General features: G+C 46.8%; 1 protein-coding gene across 6 annotated transcripts in view; it reads right to left on the reverse strand.

The window, feature by feature from the left end:
• The window catches only part of Sfmbt2 (Scm-like with four mbt domains 2), a 191,790-nt gene extending 170,017 nt beyond the window's left edge, over window positions 1-21,773 (reverse strand). For 2 of the 6 annotated variants that reach the window (XM_087590777.1, XM_087590776.1), the window contains exons 1-3: window positions 21,605-21,773; window positions 15,323-15,421; window positions 3,530-3,686 (exon numbers count right to left, since the gene is read on the reverse strand). In XM_087590777.1, coding sequence (XP_087446903.1) covers window positions 3,530-3,626 — 97 coding nt within the window. In that variant the 5' untranslated portion in view covers window positions 3,627-3,686; window positions 15,323-15,421; window positions 21,605-21,773. 6 annotated transcript variants of the gene reach the window in all.
• Window positions 21,774-22,234: the final 461 nt, after the last annotated feature.

The following is a 22,234-nucleotide window of genomic DNA, read 5'->3' on the forward strand; positions in this document are numbered from 1 at the left end:
GACTAGGTTTCTGTCCCTTGATGATCAGGCAAAATCCTTTTCTCCAGAGAGAGCTGTAGAGACTCACACCCCCCCTTTCCTCTCTCCCTTCCCACCACCCCCCTCTCTCTCCCTCTGAACCTAGGCCTCACATATCTCACACAAGCTAAACAAGGGCTCTACCAACGAGCCACACATTCTAGCCCTGTTTATCCATCTTTGCCCTCAGTGTAATCTTGTCCTCTGTAACCCAGGCTGACTTCAAGCTCACGATCTCCCTGTCTCAGCCCCTCAAGCAGTTAGCATTATACCTGTTGTCACTTGCTAAGGAGAGGCCATCGTGTGTCTGTCACGTAACAGAGGGAGAAGGTCAGGAGAAAGAAGAAAGGGGAATCTGAGTTGTGTAGGGAGGCGGGGTCAGGATTAATGACATCACTACCCCAACTTCAGAATGGGTGGTCCCAACACGCCACACCCAAGCAACTTGAACCTGGCATCCTGTATCCTCACCTTTAAGAAACCGTATCTGTTTTAACATTCAAACCTAGATGTGATTTAGAGAACAAATTGCTCAATTTAGCCTATAAAGTTTTAGACCCACTTTTAAAACCCGGGGGGCTGTGTTGCATCCATGAACTCCTAACAATGTGCTTGCCCATGCCAGTCAACATTCCACCCAGTACAGGGGGAGGAAGGGTACGTAGGCCCCACCCCTATTGAAGAGCTACAGGCAATGGATGGCTATTTTGTTGGTTTGTTTCCGGGACAAGCCCCGATAACTTCTCTATGCTCACGAGGTCAGGTCCACACTCAAGTGCATTTAAGCAACACTAGTGGGACTCAATAGTGTATAGGCATATCAACAATAATAATGGAGAAAGAAGACGTAAATTTGAAAGGGGCAATGGGGGAAACAGAGAAGGAGCTGGAGACAGGTGCATGATGAAAATACATTGTGCTCACTTATGAAATTCACACACAAAATTCTAATGTAATCTACAGGAATGGTAGGGCCATCCACGCCTCCTGATCTCAAGGGCATAAGGAATTACTAAGAAACAGGGATGTAAGCCTTTAGCTCAGTGAGGAAGACCTGAGTCAGAAGCTGCACAATGGTTATGTAGAAATCTTAGTGTTAGGGATCAGAGCGCTGCGCTCTGATTTAAACCACCCACTCCTGGAGAGTAACGTACAAATCATGAGTAAGCATCTACGAAGCGCTTTCAGCCTGGAAACCCCCAGACTCTGGTACGGTCCTGAGTAACGTGTCAGTAAGAATAATTTCCTGACAGTAGATTATCCGTAATGAGCTTCAGAACCTACTGACGCTAGGGAGAGATATGGCAGCTGCGCGAACAGGAAAACTTACTACTGGAAACAACACAGCTCCCAGAATGACTCTGTGTGCAGAGGATGCGCTATAAAAATATGGGCAATGCCAGGACCTTCCAAAGTGTCAGAGTGTAAGATTACTTCACTCAGCAGACAGAAAAGACAGTGGTTGAGGACGACTACAGCGGTGCCTGCCTAGCATTCTCAAAGCCACTGGTTCAATCTCCAGCATCATACAAAAAAAAAAAAGTGTGGCTAGAGAGACTCCCCAGTCCGTGAAGGGCTTGCTATACAACTGTTAGGACCTGGGTGTGGATCCCCGGAATCCACAGGAGAGCATACCCGTAATCCTTTAATAGAGACACGGAGACACTTATAGGTTAGCCAGGCCAACCAAACCAGCAGATGCCCTAGTCAGTCAGCAAGAGGCCTTGCCTCAGAACATAGGTGGAAGGCTGGTGCAAAGGGTCAGTAGGTGGAAGTGCTTGTGACAGAGACCTGATGACCTCTCCCCCACGTGTGACCCACAAATTCCTGCTTCAACTGTTACTAATAATCAATAAAAATAAATAAGATGGTGATAAACTGAAAAAGATACTGGGGGTGAAGAGTATGTACATGCTGGCACTGGAGCACATGCAAGAACACACAGAGAGAGGGAGGGGGAGAGGGGAAGAGGGGGGAGAGGGAGGGGAAAGAAGGGGTTAGAGGGGGAGGGGGGAGAGGAGGGGGGAGAGGAGGAGGGGAGAAAGAGAGGGGGAGAGAGGGAGGGGGAGAGGGAGAGAAGGAAGGGGGAAAGAGAGGGAAAAGAGGGGAGAGAGAGGGAGAGGAGGGGGAGAAAAAGGGAGAGGAGGAGAGGGGGAGGGAGGAGAGGAGAGGAGGGGGAGAGAGAGGGGGAGAGGGAGAAAGGAGGAGAGGAAGGGAGGGGAGGAGGAGAGAGAGGAAGAGGGGGCAAATCAACAAAAGAACAATTAGTCTGAGCCTTCAGCCTGGGGGGTAAGGATCTCTCAGAAAAGAATTTCCATTTCTCTGCAGAGAACCAAGGTGCCAGCTGTACTTAGAGCTATTTCTCGTCCATCCGTCATGGTAGAAAAGCCAGGAGGATGGCCTGATTCTGACACAGACACTATGAGCCTTCGCCCTACTAAGACAGTCGCCTCTTACAGATTTACAGGCCTTCATAGAACAGAGAAATCTGATCCAGTAAGGTCGGTGATATCAAGCAGTGGTTTTATTCCAATCACTGACAAGTTCAATCAGAACACAAAGATGGGGCCAGCAGACGGCTCAGCAGGCAGAGGTCTCCCTCCCAAGTGTGAAGATAGTTTGATTCTCCTCCAACTTGTCCTGTGACTCTGATCTCCACGTGGGCACCATGGCATATGGCATATAAGTGAACACACACACACTCGCACGCACACACACACACACACACACACACACACACCTTATTATTTTAAAGTGAGGACAAACTTGGCAAATTCATTAGACAACGGTCAACTCTCCCCTAGTTAATGGGCAACGGTTTGTATGAATTCACTGTAGCAAACATTAATAGGGCTCTCTTGCCTTCAATTTGCTGATATATAAATCATGCAATACTATTTTCAGAAAAAAATAAAGTATCCTTTTAAAATAAACCAGTGCATAAATATTTTTAGAGATGCATTTATAAATTCATTAAATATTAAAATCCAATTAAACACAATCTGGGGGGTTTTTTGTTTATTTTTTTTTGCTTCCTTTGATCCAATTATATCGCACAGGCTCACACAGCCTAAATTTCTTTCACACTATATACTTTCCAAACGAATGCTGGCTGCTTTGCAGAGTATGCCGGTAATGTCTTCTCTCACGGTTCTGCATTTCCCATTGAAACTAACCTGGGACATGGCTGAGGGGTAGCACTGCACAGTCACTGAGCATGAGAACCCCAGAACATCTGTTGGGACGCACAGCTACTTACAGACATTGACCCAGCAGAAGACACCGAGATTTAGACTTATCTCACTGTAACCTAGGCCACTGACTTGTACAGTCAATATTGACCCAAAACCTTTGTAACTTGAAAGCTGCTGTCTGTGCTGTATCTTGTGGCTTGGGTGGGACAGCAAATGCTATGGGACCTAGAAACATGTCCCCAGTGTTTCCTGAGCATCTCAAGAAAATACTGGCCAATAAACAAAGTATCAGAAAAATCCAATGCACAGAATCCTACCTGTGTCAAGACTCCCATTCCCATTTTCTGGGCTGGTAATCCTTTCCAGAGAGGAGGATGAGGTGCGGATCTTCAAAACTGGCAAACGTCTCTCCATGCTGTTGACTATGCCTCGAGCTCCCTTAATTCATCCTTCAGGGAGCGATACAAAGGCAACCTAAAACAGAAGATTAGAGCCCTCCAATCAGATTCATCATATCAACCCTTGTAGCTCTCCTAAGGCTACAGAACCCTCGTACCAACTCAGAACAGTTCAGAAGCAGGGTAATGCAGCTGCCAACCGGAAATACCAGGAATCAGAAGGAAGGGCACATCGCATCGCTATACAGAGCTAACAACGAAGGGCACAGCACACAAAGCTAACTATTTTCTAGAGCTCGTTAGCAACACTAACATGGACACGTTTTTCACTGACAAACACAGTCCACAACAGTAGCCCACCAGACAGGTAGCTAGCCATTTCCCCTCTGATGCCGTGATGTTGCAAACCCGCCTCAGACTCAGCACCCCACATCCAGCCCTGACTCTTAAGATGCCATCCTGTGTCATAGTGAGTTGGGGCTGAGAACAGTGCATATAAGCTTTGGCACACTGGTTTGAGTATTTTCACAAATTAGAGATGGCTACGGCTTTCCTCATCATGTAATAGCTCTACCATTCTTAGTTTCACATCCTTTTATGTGAAAGAGGTATCATTTCAGGCAGATCCCATAGAATCCTACAGCACAGTTCATTTATGCTAGAGTCCTTAGGAAACCAGAAGCCATATTGAATAAGGCCAGCCACCCTCAGTTCTGGTACATGGCACAACCGTGTGACATTTTTAAATGGTTGATTGGTTGGTTGGTTGGTTGGTGGATTGGTTTGGTTTGGTTTTTAGAGGCAGGGTTTCTCTATGAAATTCCAGCTATCTTCACTTTATAGACAAAGCTAACGTTGAACTTAGAGATCCACCTGCCTTGGCCTCACGAGTGTTAGGATTAAAGGAACCACCACCACTACCCTGCTGCATTTTAAAATATGTATTCATTTGGGGAGAAGAATGTGGCTCTGTTGGGAGTGCTGATCTCCAATACCACATAAACCGCAAGTGACAGCACACACCTGGAGTCCCAGCACCCAGCACTTGTGAGGGAAAACAGGAGGAACAAGGTCACCCTTGGCTTCATGGAAAGTTCAAGGCTGGCCTGGGACACATGCATCCTCTCTAAAAATACTTTTTAATCTATATGCAATTATACATTGTATCACATATAAATTGTTGATATAATTTTATTTACATGCACATATATATAATTAATGTGTTCTTTATTTCACATGTAGATAAAAAAAGTCAGCAAAAAGGCAAAGCTAGACAAGAAAAGAATGAACGTTGTCTAGCAGTGGGATAATGTGTAGCTCACATATGGTGAGTGGTCCAAGAATATCACCTCCTTAACACACACACACACACACACACACACACAAGCACAGAGTCACATACAACACAGACACATTACACATAACACAGACATATACACAAAGCACATATAGATCATACACAACACACATGTAAAAGCACATACATGTCACACACAGCACAGATTCACATGCACAAACATACCACATATACACCCCACATACACATATGCCTGTCTACCTCTAGCAGTATTAAGGTTTCTTTCCTAGAAAACACTTGGATCTCTGGTCTGCTGTAGGTTCGTAAATGACTGAATACAGGTAAGAAAAGAGAAGTGGGTCTTGGAGAGAGGGGACGCAAGAGAGGCTTGGAGAAGAAACTGATTGGGATGTATTATATGAAAGAAGAACCATCTTCAATTAAAATAATAATAAAACAAATACCACAATTGCTACTTTTTTAAAAAGTGTGTGAATCCATCATGCAATGGCAAGTGTGGAAACAGATCTGGTCACCAGGAAGAGGCTGAAAAAAATGCCAGGCACCCAGCACTGAGATTTGATTCCCTGAACATTTATTTATCTACCTGCTACATCAAAACATGCTGTTGGGAGGAGCGTGGGCTACTTCTCAATCAAAATAGAAAGGAAGAAAATGCCTGGTTCAGACTAGAAAGTATAAATCCACCTGAAGTGGTTCGTAAGCAATAATCCAGGCATCTGGCTTGCTAATAAAAGCAAAGAGAACAACAGTCAATGATTCAGAAGCCATGTTGGAAAGTTCCGGGTTTGCCTGTGAGACCCTGACTCACTGAATACGGTGGTGAACAGCCCAGTGTGCAGCAGGACAACCTTGGGCCTTCCCCTTCTTACCACACACCACGAACCTATGAGCCAGAACGAAACTCCCTTCCTGTGATGGTTTGTGTATGCTTGGCCCAGAGAGTGCCACTATTTGGAGGTGTGGCCCTGTTGGAGTGGGTGTGGCCCGGTTGGAGTGGGTGTGTCACTGTGGGTGTGGGCTTAAGACCCTCCTCCTAGCTGCCTGAAAGTCAGTCTTCCACTAGCAGCCTTCAGATGAAGATGTAGAACTCTCAGCTCCTCCTGCACCATGCCTGCCTGGATGCTGCCCTGCTCCCACCTTGATGATAATGAACTGACCTTTGACCCTGTAAGCCAGCCCCAATGAAATGCTGTCCTTCTAAGACTTGCCTTGGTCATGGTGTCTGTTCACAGCCTGAAACCCTAAGACCGCTTCCCTCCGCCTCATTTCATTTATTTGCCGTTTGTTTTCCTCGAGGATTTTTGTTGCAGCGGCAAAGAGCTGACTAACAGAGGAGCAGACACAGAATAAGAAAGGGCAGGAAATGGCCAAAGGGTAAAATTGAAACAGACATGAAGAGGGCAAGCCTCTGAGACATGTTTGAAAGGCATAATCAAACAGAACGTGGTAAAAATAATCCTAACACCATCTTTTCACAGCATGCAGCCACTGGCGCTACAATAAATCCAAATCCACACGCAGCCAGCTCTCAGCCACTAATGTATCCTATGGAAATGGGTAGTTCCGGGGAAAGCCTATTAAATGTAAGAACGGCACGCTACTCTCACATAAATTTATATTTACTTTCCTTTCTTAAAAGTCTATTTTACTTTAAATGGGATGGGAGGTCAAGTCTTACTGGTGACAACTGATTGATCCATTAAGCTCACAAAATAAAGGCGGGATATTTTAAGCTGAAGATTAGCTTACTGCTTATGTCCTCCCCAGCGCCTGGGAGCCTCTGTGCACCGCCCTACCTCTCCACAAAAACAAAAATAAAAGACACACATGCTTAAGTTTTTGTTTGTTGTTACTTTTTACGCAGGATCTCACAAAGCCCAGATGAGCCTCCCACTCTATGTAGCCAAGGCTAGTTTTGAACTCCCGATCCTCTGGCGGCCATATACAAACACGAGGATGACAGACAGGCATGTTGGCCATGCCTGGCTAATAACAGGATATTTTGAAAAGCAAATCCTTTTATTAACAGCAATACTCTCACCTCCAACCCGCAAAAAGAGCTATTTTTAGAAGGAAGCATATTTCCTTTTCAGTGTGTGTGTGTGTGTGTGTGTGTGTGTGTGTGTGTGTGTGTGCCCTCATCTGTAAATCCTCCATGAAGCTATACACCCATCCCTTTTTGGCTTGTATTTTTAAATAAACTTGTAACTTCAAAAACCAAAGTTAAAGATGTCTATTAAAATGTGGCAGGATTCTTTTCCCCAGGATAAAGAAAGTTCAGCGAGCTGCGCCTCTAAGGGGAACTTCCTTTTATTACTACAAGCTATGGCAACAGGGTTGGCTCTGTGCTGTAGAGGCAGAGGAATTACAGAACTAGAGTACAGGATCGTCTAAAGTCTCCTTGGCGCACTGAAAAGAACCATTAACTTGAATATGGAGTAACTAAGCTATTATCGAGCTGTGGGACACAAATTAACCTTTCTGTGCCACACATTTCTCATCAGTTAAATAAGAGATTTGATTACGTGCAATCAAAGATCCTTTTCAACTCCAAAAGGCTGAGCTATAAGGCCTCTTTAGCATTAATTGTGTATTTTCTCTATCAGACTATCATTTTATCTGAATCACATTTAATACAATAAACCTTCTCCCCCTCTTAGACTTGCTCTGCCTCTTCTACACGGGGTGTACTTACAGACTAACTCTAGCACGAGTTAGACAAAGCTTTGTCAAGGTGAAAATGAGGTGGCAAGGACACTCACTGGGTGTGATTAAAAAACTTACCTAAAATCAGAAGGGCGGAATTGTCAACTCTGAATGTCATCATCACCCAAAGGAACGTCCCATACATGTCTGGTGATCACGTGGTACCCACAAGCACCACGTGGCTACTGAGCACACGGAATATAAGCAGTGTAACTAAGGATCTGGATGTTAATTTCAGCATTTGGAGGCTGGGGGAAAGGAAGATTTGAGACAGGTTCTCCGATAGCTCAGGTTAGTCTCAGACTATGTAGTCAAGAACGACACTGAATTCCTGATTCTTCTCCCTCTGTGGCCCAAGTACTCAGATCATGGGTGTGCTGCACAGGATTAATCACAGTGAGTTGATATTTAAATATCTGGAGTTGGGGAGATAGTTTAATCAGGTGATTGATCGCCTTGCAAGCATTAGGATTTGCTTGCAAGCAATCTCCAGACAGCGTTTAAAAGAAACGCCAGGCACGGGGCACTCACACAATTCCAACACTGCAGAGCATGAGACAAGCAGACCTGTGGGACTCACAGGCTGGCCAGGCCACCCTGCTTAGTGAGCTCCGGTGAGTAGATACAGGGTAGAATGAACTGACTGGACTCACCGCAGGAGCTAAGAAGAAGCCCTTTAAAATCCTAGGAACTTTACAAGTTGAAAACACTCCCGGGGAGATTTGATGTCATATGCTCCTTCGTTAGGGTCTGTTGTGAGCAGACTTGGGTATTTCCTGGTAACCCAACTCAAAGATCATGTGATATTGGAGTAGGAGGTTTGATTGGGGTGACTTTAGGATGCGGGTTCCGTGGTACACACAGTTACACAAAGCAAAGAATCCAGAAAAGGAACTGTCAGGCAAAGACACACACAGGGAGAGCCGCAGATAGTGAGTAACCTTGAGTGTGGACATCCAAAGTCCAACTCCAGGGCAGGGAGAAGGCTTCAGTTCAACCGCCCATCACACATTGTGCAATAAAAAGGCTCCCGACTAAATAAACAAACAAAAGAACCACAAGACAGGCAGGCAGGCAGGCAGGCAGACAGACAGACAGACAGACAAATGGGCAGGCAGGCAGACAGATGCATGAGCACGCGCACGCACGCACACATACACACAAACACGCACGCACACAACTTAAATACCCACAAATCCAGCAGCGGTACACTGGGAAGCCACATGCGAGAGACTTTGGAACACGTCCTAAGCCACCACCAATTCTTGGCTCTCTCAAATTCACTTAATTTAATAACGTTAAAAGGGAACATAGGGATTTCAAAGCCCACGAAACTACAAATGATCCCATTTCCCTCTACTAGCAGCACATGACGGGCTTTCTCTAGCGTCACTGAGCGTGCTAGCCTTGATAGCCGACATTGTCAATGGAGAAGCAATCTTAGAAACCAACCTGTTTGTGTTACCCTACAACTACTTCCTTTTCTCGTTTATTCGTAAATTCACAAGAAAAGTCATCCCACCTGAAAAATGTTGTCGAGTACAAAGCTTTTCTGGAAGCAGAGGAAAGTCTGTGAATATATCAATTAATAATTCAGGTATCTGCAGGTTTCTGTGGCACTTATCAACTGGGGGTTGTTAATAGAGTCTTTGTGACACCAGTGATTCAACCCTGTATTCATTTCTATATCACAAGACGACAGCTCATAGAGTCAGCTGATAAGAGTGAGGGTCGATCCTATCTGCAACCCCCCAGAGGCAGGACTACCAACACAGTTTTATAACGGTGCCGGGCCTAGCAAGCCCCTTCCCTCAGTTGGCAACCGCCACAGGCCCTCCAGCCTCTCTTTGTACCCTCTTGCATGGCTGCAAAGCACTTCTTAAGGCAAACGGTGTGTATCATGTATTGTTCTCTGGTTTTCAACACTCTTTGCATTTTCTTTCCTAAATAAAGTGTGAGCACGATCTTGACAAAAAAAAATCCGGGAAAATAAAATTAAATAAAACAGTAAACAAAATACATCTTTAACCCTAATACCTAGAGCCTCTAGTACCTTCTTGTCTACTCCAGTCTACACTGGAGCTTTCCTGACTGGACACAGTCCTGTCTAGAGATTTCACTTCTTCTCCCCTTTCCACAGCATCTGCTGCTGTCCTTTGGCTTCTGCCTGTTGCGGGAGGTGCACACTCTCCGATGGTTCCCCAGGAAAGGACTGAGTGCTGTATGCGCCAGGCCTGGTCTCCCTGACGATGTTTCTAATGCACTCGCATAATTTAACCTATCCCTGAGGTGGATGGAGATACGATAAGTTGGTGGCCAGCAAGATAAAAGCAACTGTTGCCAAGTCTGATGGCCAGAGTTCAATCCCAGGGTCCCACTGGTGGAAGGAGAGACTTCCACACACTGTGATGGGCACGTATGAGTGTACACACACACACACACACACACACACACACACACACACACACCACACACACACACACACACACACGAACACGTAAAAATGTAAAATGTAATGTAAAATAAGTTTTAATCTTTGGTTAGAAAAACCACCTATTCTCAAAAGTGAGGGAGGGCGTCCTCCATGGCTGCCAGCCTCCACCCTCTAATGTCATCTGACATCCGGGCCTTTGGAGGCTCAGAAATGTCCCAAGAGTGTCCAGTGGCAATCTATTTAAAGGTGCAGAGGTACTCACTGGCTTCTGCCAATTTCCTTGCCTCTAGGTCACTTTATGGAATTATGGTTAATTTCCTCAACTTCATTTTCTCGTTCATTCCAATACTCATGCATTCAAAGGCTAGACCTCCTTCCTTTCTCCTTTTATCTTACACCATTTTTAAAAACATAAACAAAACTTAAATTAGATCCTTGCCTTCCTAATCTACCATCGGGAACATGTCTTCAGCGTCTCTCTGGCTGCTATCCACTTCCGCAAACTTTATTCTCCAAAACCTCTTTTTACACTTGTGTTTGCCTTGCGGTTATTTCTCTTATTCCCTGACTCAGAAAGAAAAAAAGAATGGTAATTATTTTCCCCCGGTAGTAAATAAAATGCAAAGATTTACACTAAGGCGTACTAAGTCCTGAGTGTCTGAATCGCAGCTACTGTCACTCCACACGCTAGGACTTCCAAAAGGAGCTCGGGAAACCTTGGGATCTTTCGAAAGATGCCAATCCAAGATGAAAACCTCAAAGGCATCTAAAGGAAGCACGGCCAGATTGGGGACCAAAATCTGATCTCTGGAAAACCAGAGTCTCCGTCCGTGTTCCTAAGAAGCGACGGGCTTCTGGGAATAGCTGGGAATCACCCGAGATTGGGGAGACCACTTAAGAGCAGCGTTAAGTGCCGGGCGCCCCGACCTCCCTTTTAGTTTATGCACCTTGTCACCCTGCTCATTCTGGTAATCATGCCTGACTAAGTATGTCACTTGGGGCTTTCACCAGCCAACTCTCAGCCTTCCTGAGAACAGACAAGCCCTGCCTCCTCCCATCACCAAACAAGACAGACTGATTGTCTGGGGCAGAAGGTCCGTGGAATGGTGCCACCTACCATCCGATCGGAGTTTGACTTACCTTGATTAAGACAGCAATTTACTCTCCATTTTTCAACCAGACTTCATTGGTTTTCGCTCTAAATAGATTGAAATCTGACACTAATTGCCGCCCTGGCATAAGAAATGCTAATTTCTTGCAATCAGATTCATATCCCAATACTGGGAAATAAGATATGTTGGAAATAGCAGGCATTCCAGGAGAAAATACCAGGGCTGGAGCCAGCTACCACCTCCCATGGTCACATATTGTCCCTAATTCACTGAGTTTAATGGGCCTCCTTAACTCAGTCCTCAAGCACTGTACACTATAGGAACTATTAAAGTGAGCAGGGTCAGCCGCTCACAGAGGGGCATTGCCTCCCTGGCTACGGAAATGACTCCCCCGTTGATAAAGCACTTGTTCTGCCAGCACAAGGGCCTGAGTTCAAGTCCCAGCATCCACATAAAACAAAACCAAATATGGTAAATACCTATTACACCCAGTACTGAGTGGCCACCCAGTCTATCAGAATCAGTGAGACCCAGGTTCGGCGTGAGTCTCTGTTTCACAATATAGTGGGAAAGACACTGAATTTTCAACCTCTACCTTCCACAAGCGCACATGCATATGCACTCTCACACATACCACAGAGAAAAATAATTAACTAAAAATTTAAAAGTAAGCCTCTGTCGTGGTTAGCTTTAAGCATGAACTGGACACAACCTGGAATCAATCACCTCGGAAAAGAACCTCAATGAAGTATTGTCTACATTAGGTTGGCCTATGGGCATCTCTATATGGAAGAATCTTAACTAAACTAATGGATGCGGGAAGATTCAACTCACTGTGGGTGGCACCATTCCCTAGGCAGGGGGTCCTGGACTGTATATCTATGAGTGGAGAAGCTGAGTCCGAGCAAAGATTCATTTCCATCTGCCCTTTACTGTGGATATACTGTGGCTAGCTGCTCAAAGCTCCTTCCTATCTTTAAGTGGTTTGGATAAAAGACAAATAAGCCCCTTCCTCCCCTTTGCTTTTTGTCAGGAAATTAATATCACAGCAATAGGAATGTAACTAGAACAGCCTTCTATGAGAAGGAACAAATTACAACATTCTGGTCAGCTGTACTCCATCGTAAAAGTGCACTCATTTATCAGCTAGTTAGTCACAAGTTATTCATTCACTATAAAGAAAGATAAGATTGTGAACTAGCCAGTTAAAAACCACTATAAGTTGAGATTCCCTTATCTAAAATTCTTAGCACCAAAAGTGTTTTGGGTTTCGGATTTTTTTTTTCCCTCAGAGTTTGGAGGATGCAAATACATAATGTGATGACAGAGAACCAAGTTTAGATATGAAATTTATCGTGTTTCTTATACACACAGCCTGAAGTTAGTCGATATCAGGGGATTCTTGTTGTTTTAAAAACCGAGTATCCAGTCAAGACCGGTCTGGAACTCACAATGTCTCCTAAGTTTCCCAGTGCTGGGATCTCTGATAGATACCTCGATTCCCAGCTATTTTACAGGGTTGCTAACAATATGAACCCGAAACAGAACTTCATGGTGTGGACTTTTCCACATGCGGTGCCCTTCAGTTCTCAAAAGGTTTTCAATTTCAGAGCATTTTGCATTTCAGATTTTTGGATTAGGAAATTCAACCTGCACACAAGAGGTTTTGGCACCAGAGTACCAAACTAGGGTTTCTTGTGCCAGGAATTTGCATCCAAGCCACAAAGGATTAAATCTGGACATAGAATCAAGCAAAAGAAATTTAAAAAAAAAAAAGAATGAATGAAAGGAAGGAAGGAAGGAAGGAGGGAGGGAAGGAGGAAGGAAAGAAGAAAGGAAGGAAAGAAAGAAGGGAGGGAGGGGTAGTCAGGGGAGAAGAGAGGAGAGGGGGCAAACCCCTCTCCAGGGTTCTCCTTTCTCCTGGTCACACAAAAGTAGAGTGTTTCTCTCCCTTACTTGATTAACCTAAAAGCTTTTTTTTTTTTGAGGTAATGTCTCACTATGTAGACCAGGTTGGCCCAAATTCAGATATCCACCAACCTCTGCTTCTTGAGTCTTGGGAGTAAAGATATTCACCACCAAGCCTGGCCCAAGAAGAAACTTAAGTTTTAAAATTTGCACAGACATGGTTCCCCTGATTCCATTCCCCAAACTCCAAATACGAGATCTTGCATGTTCTACTAATATTAAAAAGAATAAATTACAGCGTCATCCCACATTCCTAGAAGGTGAGACTATTAAACATCTACTCCATGTTATGCAACTACACAGGAGTTGATTAAGACTAACCAGACAATGACTACTCAGTCGTGAGAATTCGGATGGTGAAGAAATTTACAGGAGCTTCCTGTGCGCTGGACTGCATAGGTGCTGTCTAATGGACAGGGTCCACTGTTCTGGGCGATGCTTAGGAAACGAGAACTTCAAACCAGACAGATGCCCGGCCACTGTCTACAGGCCAGAGATGGCATCAACCAACCTTACAATAAGGAAACATTTCCTAGGCACGATAGCGCCTGCCATGCAAGTATGAGGAGTGAGTTTGGATCCCCTGCACTACATAAGAGTCTCCAGTCTCAGTGGTATGGGGGCGTGAAGAGGCAGATCCCTGGAGCTTGGAGGCCAGAAGGTATAGCTCAACCAATGTGTTCCAGGTTCAGTGAGAGACCCTATCTCAAACATCAAGGTGGGGAGCAAAGGAAGAAGACGTTCTAAACCACTGGTCTCCACATGCGTTTGCACACACACATGGACACATAAGCACATAGCCACGCAGTCGCACATACATATACCACACACAACCCACCTAGACCATATAAACATGTGCACAAAAGCAGTTCAAGCAGGCAACCAGAACAGTGAAATGACCACCAATCCTGGGAGCGACCTCTTTAAAATCCTGAAATCAGAAAGCAAGCCTTCAGAGCTCCACCGTCTGAGGGGAATTCACACAAGTCTGGGGGATTCCGTGTGTTTAAGACGCAGATTTGCATATACATCGAACTTTAATAAATCATATCCTTTAAATGCACGGGGATTTAGCTGAGGAAACTGATAATTTACGCAGAGTAAATAAAAAACACCCTAGTTTACTTAAGAAAGAGCTCAGAAAACATATAGAAATTTGCAGAAGACAGATTGTCCCCCCTCATGACACGAGAAGACACCGTTATCAGGTATCTTCATACCAAAAAGCCACACAATTGATCCTCACAAGGAAAGCAAATATGTGTTAATGTTTTGAGTCAGGCAGCATTCATAGCTGTACTTGGTCCCGTTCAGCCTATGGGCTGTAGGTTAAGCCAGCGTGATACACTGTATAGAAATATCACTTACCAACATGAAATCCTAGACATTTTAACCCCTCCAAGTACTAGGCTCTCAGCTGCAAAACAGAAGCCTTCTCAAATGGGGCAAAAAGGGAATAAAAGAATGCACCAAAATAAAAGAAGGCCCCAGTCTTCTCTTCTATAAGGAAGATAAGGTCTACCTGGAGATGTGTCTTAGTTTCTGGAGACAGACATTTAAAGTCCCGCAATAAAATTTCCATTTAAATTACTTATGATATTTGAAGGGAGGGCTGGGGAGATATCTGTCTGCAAAGTGCTTGCCCCTCAAACATGAAGTGCAGTATTGGTGGCACACGCTAGTAATCTCAGAACTTAGGAGATAGGCACAGTGGGTCCCTGGGGCTTGTTTGATTAGTTTAATCCATAAGTCCCAGGACAGAGAGAGAGGCTATCTTAAAAACCAGGGGAATAGCACATGAGACAACTCACAAAGTTGTGATCTAATGGGCTCTCGCCTCTCCCTCTCCCTCTCCCTGTCTCTCACTCTCCCTCCCTCCCTCTCTCTCCCTCTTTCCCTCTCTCTCTTGCTCTCACTCTCTCTCTCCAATGAAGATCTGTAGGCAGTGTCTATACTGACGCCCAACTGTGATTCCACGATGTAGCAACAAGACTCCCAAGAGTTCAAGGCCAGCCTGAGCCACAGAATGAGATCCTGTCTCAAAAGTAATAAAGGATAAAAGAACAGTACAGGACAATAGGAAGAGTGGCCGGCAAACTGCAGGAGTTTAACGCGGCCGCCAGTAGCGTTAAGAACAATTTTGAACAGCCAGATTAATCCATGACACTCACAAACTCCTCTCGGGATCTTCAGAGATGGATGTCCTCTGTCAAAGCGACCTGGTGCTTAGCAGGAAACCTTGCAGGAACTTGCAGTTGGAATTCCAGACTCTAGCAACACAGAGTTCAGTGCATGGATTAGTTTTGAGCAAATGTGAGGAAAAGAAAGCAAAACGACTACATTTACCAGGGATCAGCACGGTCCGATATCTCTTTTCCTCAGGAAATAAAACTGTAGAGGGAAAAAACTCCCAGAATAAAAATTTGCCAGCCTTAAGTTAAAGGAGGTTGCCTGTGCATTTGAACAGCACAGAAGGCACACAGGTAACCACTATCACATTCTGCCTCCCTGATGTATCACAGGTACCTTCCAGAGCCCCTCCTCTCCCCTCTCCCAATAAGATTACTGGATGGGTGTTGAACTAATACAGCACGCTAAAGAAAAAAATGGGTCAAAACCAGATAAGGAGAAAGGAAGGAAGAATGGATGGATGGAAGAATGGAAAGAGGAGGGAGAGAGGGAGGGAGGGAAGAGACCTGATTGATTAAAGAATAGGCCTCATGTAGGATTTCAATATATAGATTGAAACACACGTGTGCTTAAGCGTGCAAAGAGTAATAATAAAAAAATACTGGGCTGAGAGATGGCTCGGCGGTTAAGAGCACCGACTGCTCTTCCAGAGATCCTGAGTTCAATTCCCAGCAACCACATGGTGGCCCACAACCACCTGTAATGGGATCTGACGCCCTCTGCTGGTGGGTCTGAAGATAGCAACAGTGTACTTAACTCTTACAAAAAATAAAAAAACTGCCCTGATCTTACAAAGGATCTACTGCCCAGTGGCCAAACTCAAAGGCAGAACATAGAAGGCTTTGAGTCTTCCAGTAGATAGTGGACACTTTCTCACTGGCTACCAGTATGTCCTAGTCATCAAGATACAATGCAGATATTAGCCAAAGCAGTCTGATTACCCACACAGTCTTGGAGAGGGCTGTGCACAGAGCTTCCTGGAGAGGAGCATTTGATACCTAGGGATGATTACGCTCAAGTCAAACCGGGAGTGAATTTCTTCATGAGCTGCATCCAAAGAGGCCTCCCCAAACCCAGGCCCAGCATTACTCTTCAGAGCAGAAATCAAAAACAAGGCCTCATGTGGCTCTTACATCCCTGAACAATAAACAGCTTCTGCACCGTGGCCTATGACTGGCCAGCTGCTCTCAGACCTTACGTCACACACACTGTCACCTAAGGCCAGTCCTGTCCTACTAGGCTTTGGGGACGACGTGAAGCCCGAGCATACTTAGCACGGTGTGTCATGGCCTTCGTCTCTTTGTTTCTGGTCCCTCGTGGTAACAGGGACATCACCCAGTCGGTCTCCAGTCTGGTGTCCTTTTGCAGACGAGAAGGCTCAGACTTGGTAGCTACATTCATCCCAGGTCAGACAGCTCAACAGAGCCGTCAATCTCTGAAAAGCAGAGGCCACGCCTCCTAACTTTCCCCTCTCTCCTCCTATCAGCAATCTTCCTTATATACAAACGAGGCAGACACGACTGGGTTATCAAACTGAATGTGCAGGATAACCGTCCAGTTTGTTGCAGCAAGTCGGGGTTTCCCTAAGTTTACTTTCAATTGTAGACCAGGGACAGCAAGTTAATAATTAAAGCAATGTGGATGTGAGATTTGGGGATGGGGGGGGTGGGGAGGGAGGCATAGGATGCATTCTGTATTACGAATCTCAGTATCGGTTTGGTCCTTTCCAGGCTTCTACTTCCTGACAAGATAAATTCCCTTTTGATCCCTACAGTCTTACGTAAACACAAAGTCCCTAATCCTGACATGCAAAGAGAGAAATATTATCCAAACCCGACTAGACCAGCCTGGAGGGTATTTAGACCCCACAGGAGAACTTTTCTTGTTCACGACAAACTTTTCCAAAAGATAAAACTCCTTCTCTGATATCTGCAGGCAAAGTTGTAAGGCTTAAGTGTGAGCCCCAGAAAGTTTGGGGTTTGGGTGCATGGAGTTACGGTCCAAAACTTATTAAATAAACTGAATCGCATGCATTTGGGCTCAGCTCAGAGCAATGTTGTTAACACTTCCTATTTCTTCCCAGAGTTCTTTGGGGGGTATTATTGCTATGAAGAACAAAAAAAAAAAGTCACCTCAGCTAGAGTGGGCAGGAAAGGAATTTTATAAACACACTCAGCAAAACGTAAGGGGTCTTGGAATCTCTGGGGTTTTGTTTTGCTGAGTCAAGAATCATGGAAGTAAGTTATTTACACCTATAAAGGGCCAATGACTTTTAATATGGTCTGTAATATCTCTCAGCCAACCTGACTGTGTGGGGTTCCTTGTCACACAAGCAGATCTAGGCAACAGATGGCTGCTGCTGTTTTCTGAGATTCGGGCTGCCCTGATGCCCATCCCTACCCACTGTGTTTGGCACTGGCCTAGGAAGGAGTCTCACCAGCAGAAGAGAACTTGTACAAAGGACCTAGCAAATGTGTACATTTTTCCTGCCCCTCGAAGGTAGGTGGGTCGGTAGATTCTCAAAGAAAAGCCAAGTTAAAGATCTAAAGGGCTAGGAGGGCCCAGGGAGTGCAAATTCAATGCTCAGTTGGGAAAAAGCCACAGATGTTTGTCTTAAAGAGCCTGGCTAATGATTCCTTCAAAACACCAAAGCCTGTTCCCCACTACGGGGACTTTTCAACCACCAGGAACTGCTCAACCACCACCTCTCGCCAGAAAAGAAGCCTGGCTCTTTTTTTCCCACCACCTGATAGAAACTCCATCCATTCGTTTGGTGTAGCTAGGCCAGGTCTTTTGACTACGGGTACCAGGATGGAGAGATGGGAGTGAAAGGCAATGACCATGGTTTACAATCCAAGGGTGGTGGGCCGCTAATCCAAAGTAGCTTCCCATCCATGGACCGAGAAAGGTCTTCCCATCCCAGTCAGCATCTCCAAGTTTGAGTGCCCCAAATCGAGTGGTAGCCAGGCACGTGGAGAAAATAGGGAGCTAATAAGAGTGGACTAAAAAAGCAAAGGTGCACGAATGTCCCTAGATGCTCTTCCTGGAATCCACCCAATCCACCAACTCCACAATACCTGTAAAACTCCACAAGTGAAATTCAAGAGTTTGGGCACTCTCTCTGAATCAGGCTTTCCCGGGCTTTGACTCTGAACTCCTGGATGCCGCAGTGACAACCAGGAGGTGCCCTCACACGTGCTACTCCCAGGGCTCCAGAGTTCACCCCCCCCCTCAGATTTAATGCGCAAAGGTCCCCTCACTCCACGTGCCCCAAGTCCCCTCTGTGTAGCGATGGACGCTTGAACTCAGCTCCTCCCTTTTCCCACCGCTCCCCCTGAAAAAGGAATAATTGGGCCCTGCGACAACCCTGTGGAATATTCTTTGGAATTACCTGGATACTCGCTTCCAAGGCCCGACCCGATGCAAAATTGTAGGTTTGAAGCCTTGGGGTGAGCTGCGCTCATCAGCCGCAACGCCGGGAGGAAGAGGGGAGGGAACCATGGCTGAAATCGCAGTTTACAAACACAGAACCATTTTGTGTTTGTCCCCACCTCAGCGGAGCCCACGGATGTTCCCCGAGGACGCGCTTAAGCGCAGGCTGGGAGTGCCGGGGACGCGCCGCGCGCTCCTCCTGGGAAGACGAAATGCATCCTGTCCCGCCAGCCACCAATCGCTCAGGTGGGAGGAGATAGAACCTGAGCTGGGGTCTGTAATTCCCATCTCCCATCCACCCGACTCCGTGAGCGGACTGAACCCCCCGACTTTGCGGAGTCTGAGCCACCCAATAGAATCACCCTCTGGCTACCTAAAACTGCAGGGTGACCACGTTGTTGCAGTAACTACAGACCTGGCCAGTGCTGTTTTAACCCAATCCTCTAAAAACGCCTTCTCGACCTCGCCCATGCGCTTTCCCATTCGCTGGCGGAATAACGTCCTCCCAGAGGAGCCCTCACTAGAGACCACAAGCGACTGGCGCGCGTGACTAACGCCCACTCTCCTAGGGTCTTTTCTGCTGGACCCGCGGCTCTACCCTACTCCTTTGCTGCGTCGTGGACACGGGCGACCCCTGTCGGGGACCCCTGTCTAGCTAGGCTACTACAATCATACATTGAGTGGCTTTTTTTTCCATGTCCTGGGCTTTCCTAAGAATCCCCAGAGTGACTCCAATTTCTCTGTCTAAATTCCACTTCTAGACCTCCCCTTACGCATCCACACCCCGGATGCGGACCGTTCCCCAGCGCTCCAACTTCCATTCGCACCCTAATACTACAGCCTAGCCCCGATGGAGGGCGCCACTCTCGCGGCAGTCCAGTGGGTGCCCAAACTGAGCAAGGGACAATTCCTACCTAAAATGCACTCCCCCCCCCCCCCGCTTGCTTAGAACGGAAAAATCGAAAGTGACCTGGCAACTCTAGGGGCTGACCTTGTTTGCCTTTTGCTGGGAGGTCCGCGCACTTCCCCCACGGCCCCCCCTACCTCCCACCTTTGAGGGGAGTGCGGAGGAAAAACAAGGGCCTATCACTGACTGTGCCTCATACCTAATCTCCCTGGCACATAAAATCCCATTGACTGCACGCAGCCCTCGAGATTAAACAGAGTACCCTGGACAGTTAGGTTTTTTTTAATAATAATCACCTCCTCGCTCCGCCTATTCGACGCAGGATCCATCGCTGAGGAAGAAAGAAAACACGTCTCCTAGAAAAGCGAAATTAATCATTCCCTCTGCCCTCGTGGATTTTGCACCTCGTGTCAGCAGTTTGTCACGTCAGATCGTGGCCGAGTCTGGTTCTGAGACTCATACGCACGTTGGCGTGGGGGAGGGGGGGTTTCTTTAAACACACCCTAGCGACTGACTGCACATTCTGAGTTGTACACGGCCCCAAAAGCACACACACGAGGGAAGCAGTTGCGCTTGGATACCCTCGTTCTGGCCCAAGGCACCCCTCCACCCTGTATCCTCTAGCAATGGACTTAATACAGATAAACCACGGAAAAAACTGGAACAGCTCGCTCCACTTCTTTTTTCCTATTTAATTCGCTAAAGCAGCTCCTGGAGTAACCAAAGAGAGTCGAAACTAAGGCGTGGCCACTTCAGTTGGGTTTTTTCCCACCTCAAAACCTTTATTTTCAGTTTTTAAAAGCCACCTTAGCCCGCCATATTGGAACTGGCACGGTGCCTAAAGACTCCTTCCCCGCTGCTGTAGCGCTTCCAAGAAAACACAAGTATTGCCTGGGCTGGGGACGTGTGTCCGGCCACCGAAATTCAACCGCTTCCCACCCTCAATGCCCTCCTTTTCCCAGCCGAACCCCGTTCAGCCGCTCCAGGTAAAAAAAAAAATCAAAAAGAAAATCCAGCAGTTCCTGCCGTTGCTTTTTTTTTTTTAAAGAGGATTTCAGCAAGACTACACGCACATAAAAATAAATAAATAAACTCCAGAGCTCGATCCTGCTAGAAATTCTGAAAAGAGGCAGGATGAGTGTACACAAGGAAGCCCCAAGTGACAGGATATTACTTCAAAGGGTGATAAAAATGAACAAAAAGATCGTCCTTGCTAGAGCTCGCTCCGAAACTACTATTGACAATTTCAATTCCGCTGCACAAGGCAAATGTTTCCAACCCGGCGATTCCAAATGTCTGCGCGATTTTTGGAAACAGCCCCTACCCCACCCTTGCTGCTCTCCGATCCACCCCCCCCCCCGCCATCACTTTCCTCTCTCCAACCCCCTAACCCCCAAATACACACCAAAAGAGGGAGACCCCCAGCTCCGAGGAGACGCGGGAACCCGGGGTAGGTGGCAGAGGAGGCTGCGTCGCTAAAACGAGTGCATAAACGAGGAAGGTGGGCGGCGGGGAGGGAACAGACTGCACCCGGAGGAGGACGAGGTCACTTTGCAACTCCGGACAGACTCTCGCAAGGCCTGGCTTTTCAGAGCCGGGAGTCAGGGGGAAGGGGGTGGGGGAAGAGAAAAAAATGACAACCCAGAGCGCAGAGAGGAGTTAGAGGCTTCGCTCAAGTGCTTCTCATTTCCTCTCCAGCCCCTGCTCTTCGGTTTTTCTCCTTCTTCCTCCCCAACCCCCCGCCCCCCCCCCCCCCCTCCACCCAGGCTGGTTCGAGCTTCCTTCTTTAAAAAAAAAAAAAAAAAAAAAAAACTAAACTGGAAAAAAAAAAAAAAGACGCCTTTCGGCACACTCAACCTGCGGGCCAGAGATCTGCTCGCGGGCCGGGTTGGACGAGGGGACAGTGTCTGGGGCGGTGTCCTACCTGTTTAAGTTTGTCCTGCCAGGAATTGTGGAACCTGGTCCCCGGGGGCGACCGGAGTGGGCGCCGGTCCGGCTCACCCGCCCTCTCTTGCTCACTCGCTCTCTACCCGCCGCCTCCCTAGCGCGCCCGCTCGGGTCCTCCAGCTCCCACTACAGCCTCATTCCAATATGGCATCCTCTCTATGCGCATGCCCGGCACTCTTTTTTAAGATTTCTCTCTTTCTCTGTACAGCGAACTCCTTCAACGACCTTTTCCCAATGCTCGCAAAATGTCTCGAGCCAATTAGCCCGCCGCTCGTGGTAGGCTCCTTTTCCCGCCCACTACGTGACACCCTCCCTCCGCCCCCCCCCCGCTCCGGCATAGGTAGACACCTCCCCCAGCGAGCACAGACCTCGCCACGCGGACCCCCTGGGGCGGGTTCTTTTCCCTCCCTTCCTTCAACTCCCTCCATAAGTGATCCGTAGAAAGTTCACACCGCGTGGGTAACCCGAGCCCCCATTTACCCCGACAACTGGGCTAACGCCCCAATTTCTCTACTGTTGTTTGTTTTCTGGGTTTGCAATCCCCCTGGTCTACCTAGTGTACAAACTTGCGCTTTACCGGGCCAAGAGCTTGTGAAGTGGGGAGAAT

This window comes from Rattus norvegicus, chromosome 17 (genome assembly GCF_021556685.1).
Source record: "Rattus norvegicus strain SHRSP/BbbUtx chromosome 17, alternate assembly SHRSP_T2T, whole genome shotgun sequence".
Classification (NCBI taxonomy): Eukaryota; Metazoa; Chordata; class Mammalia; order Rodentia; family Muridae; genus Rattus; species Rattus norvegicus.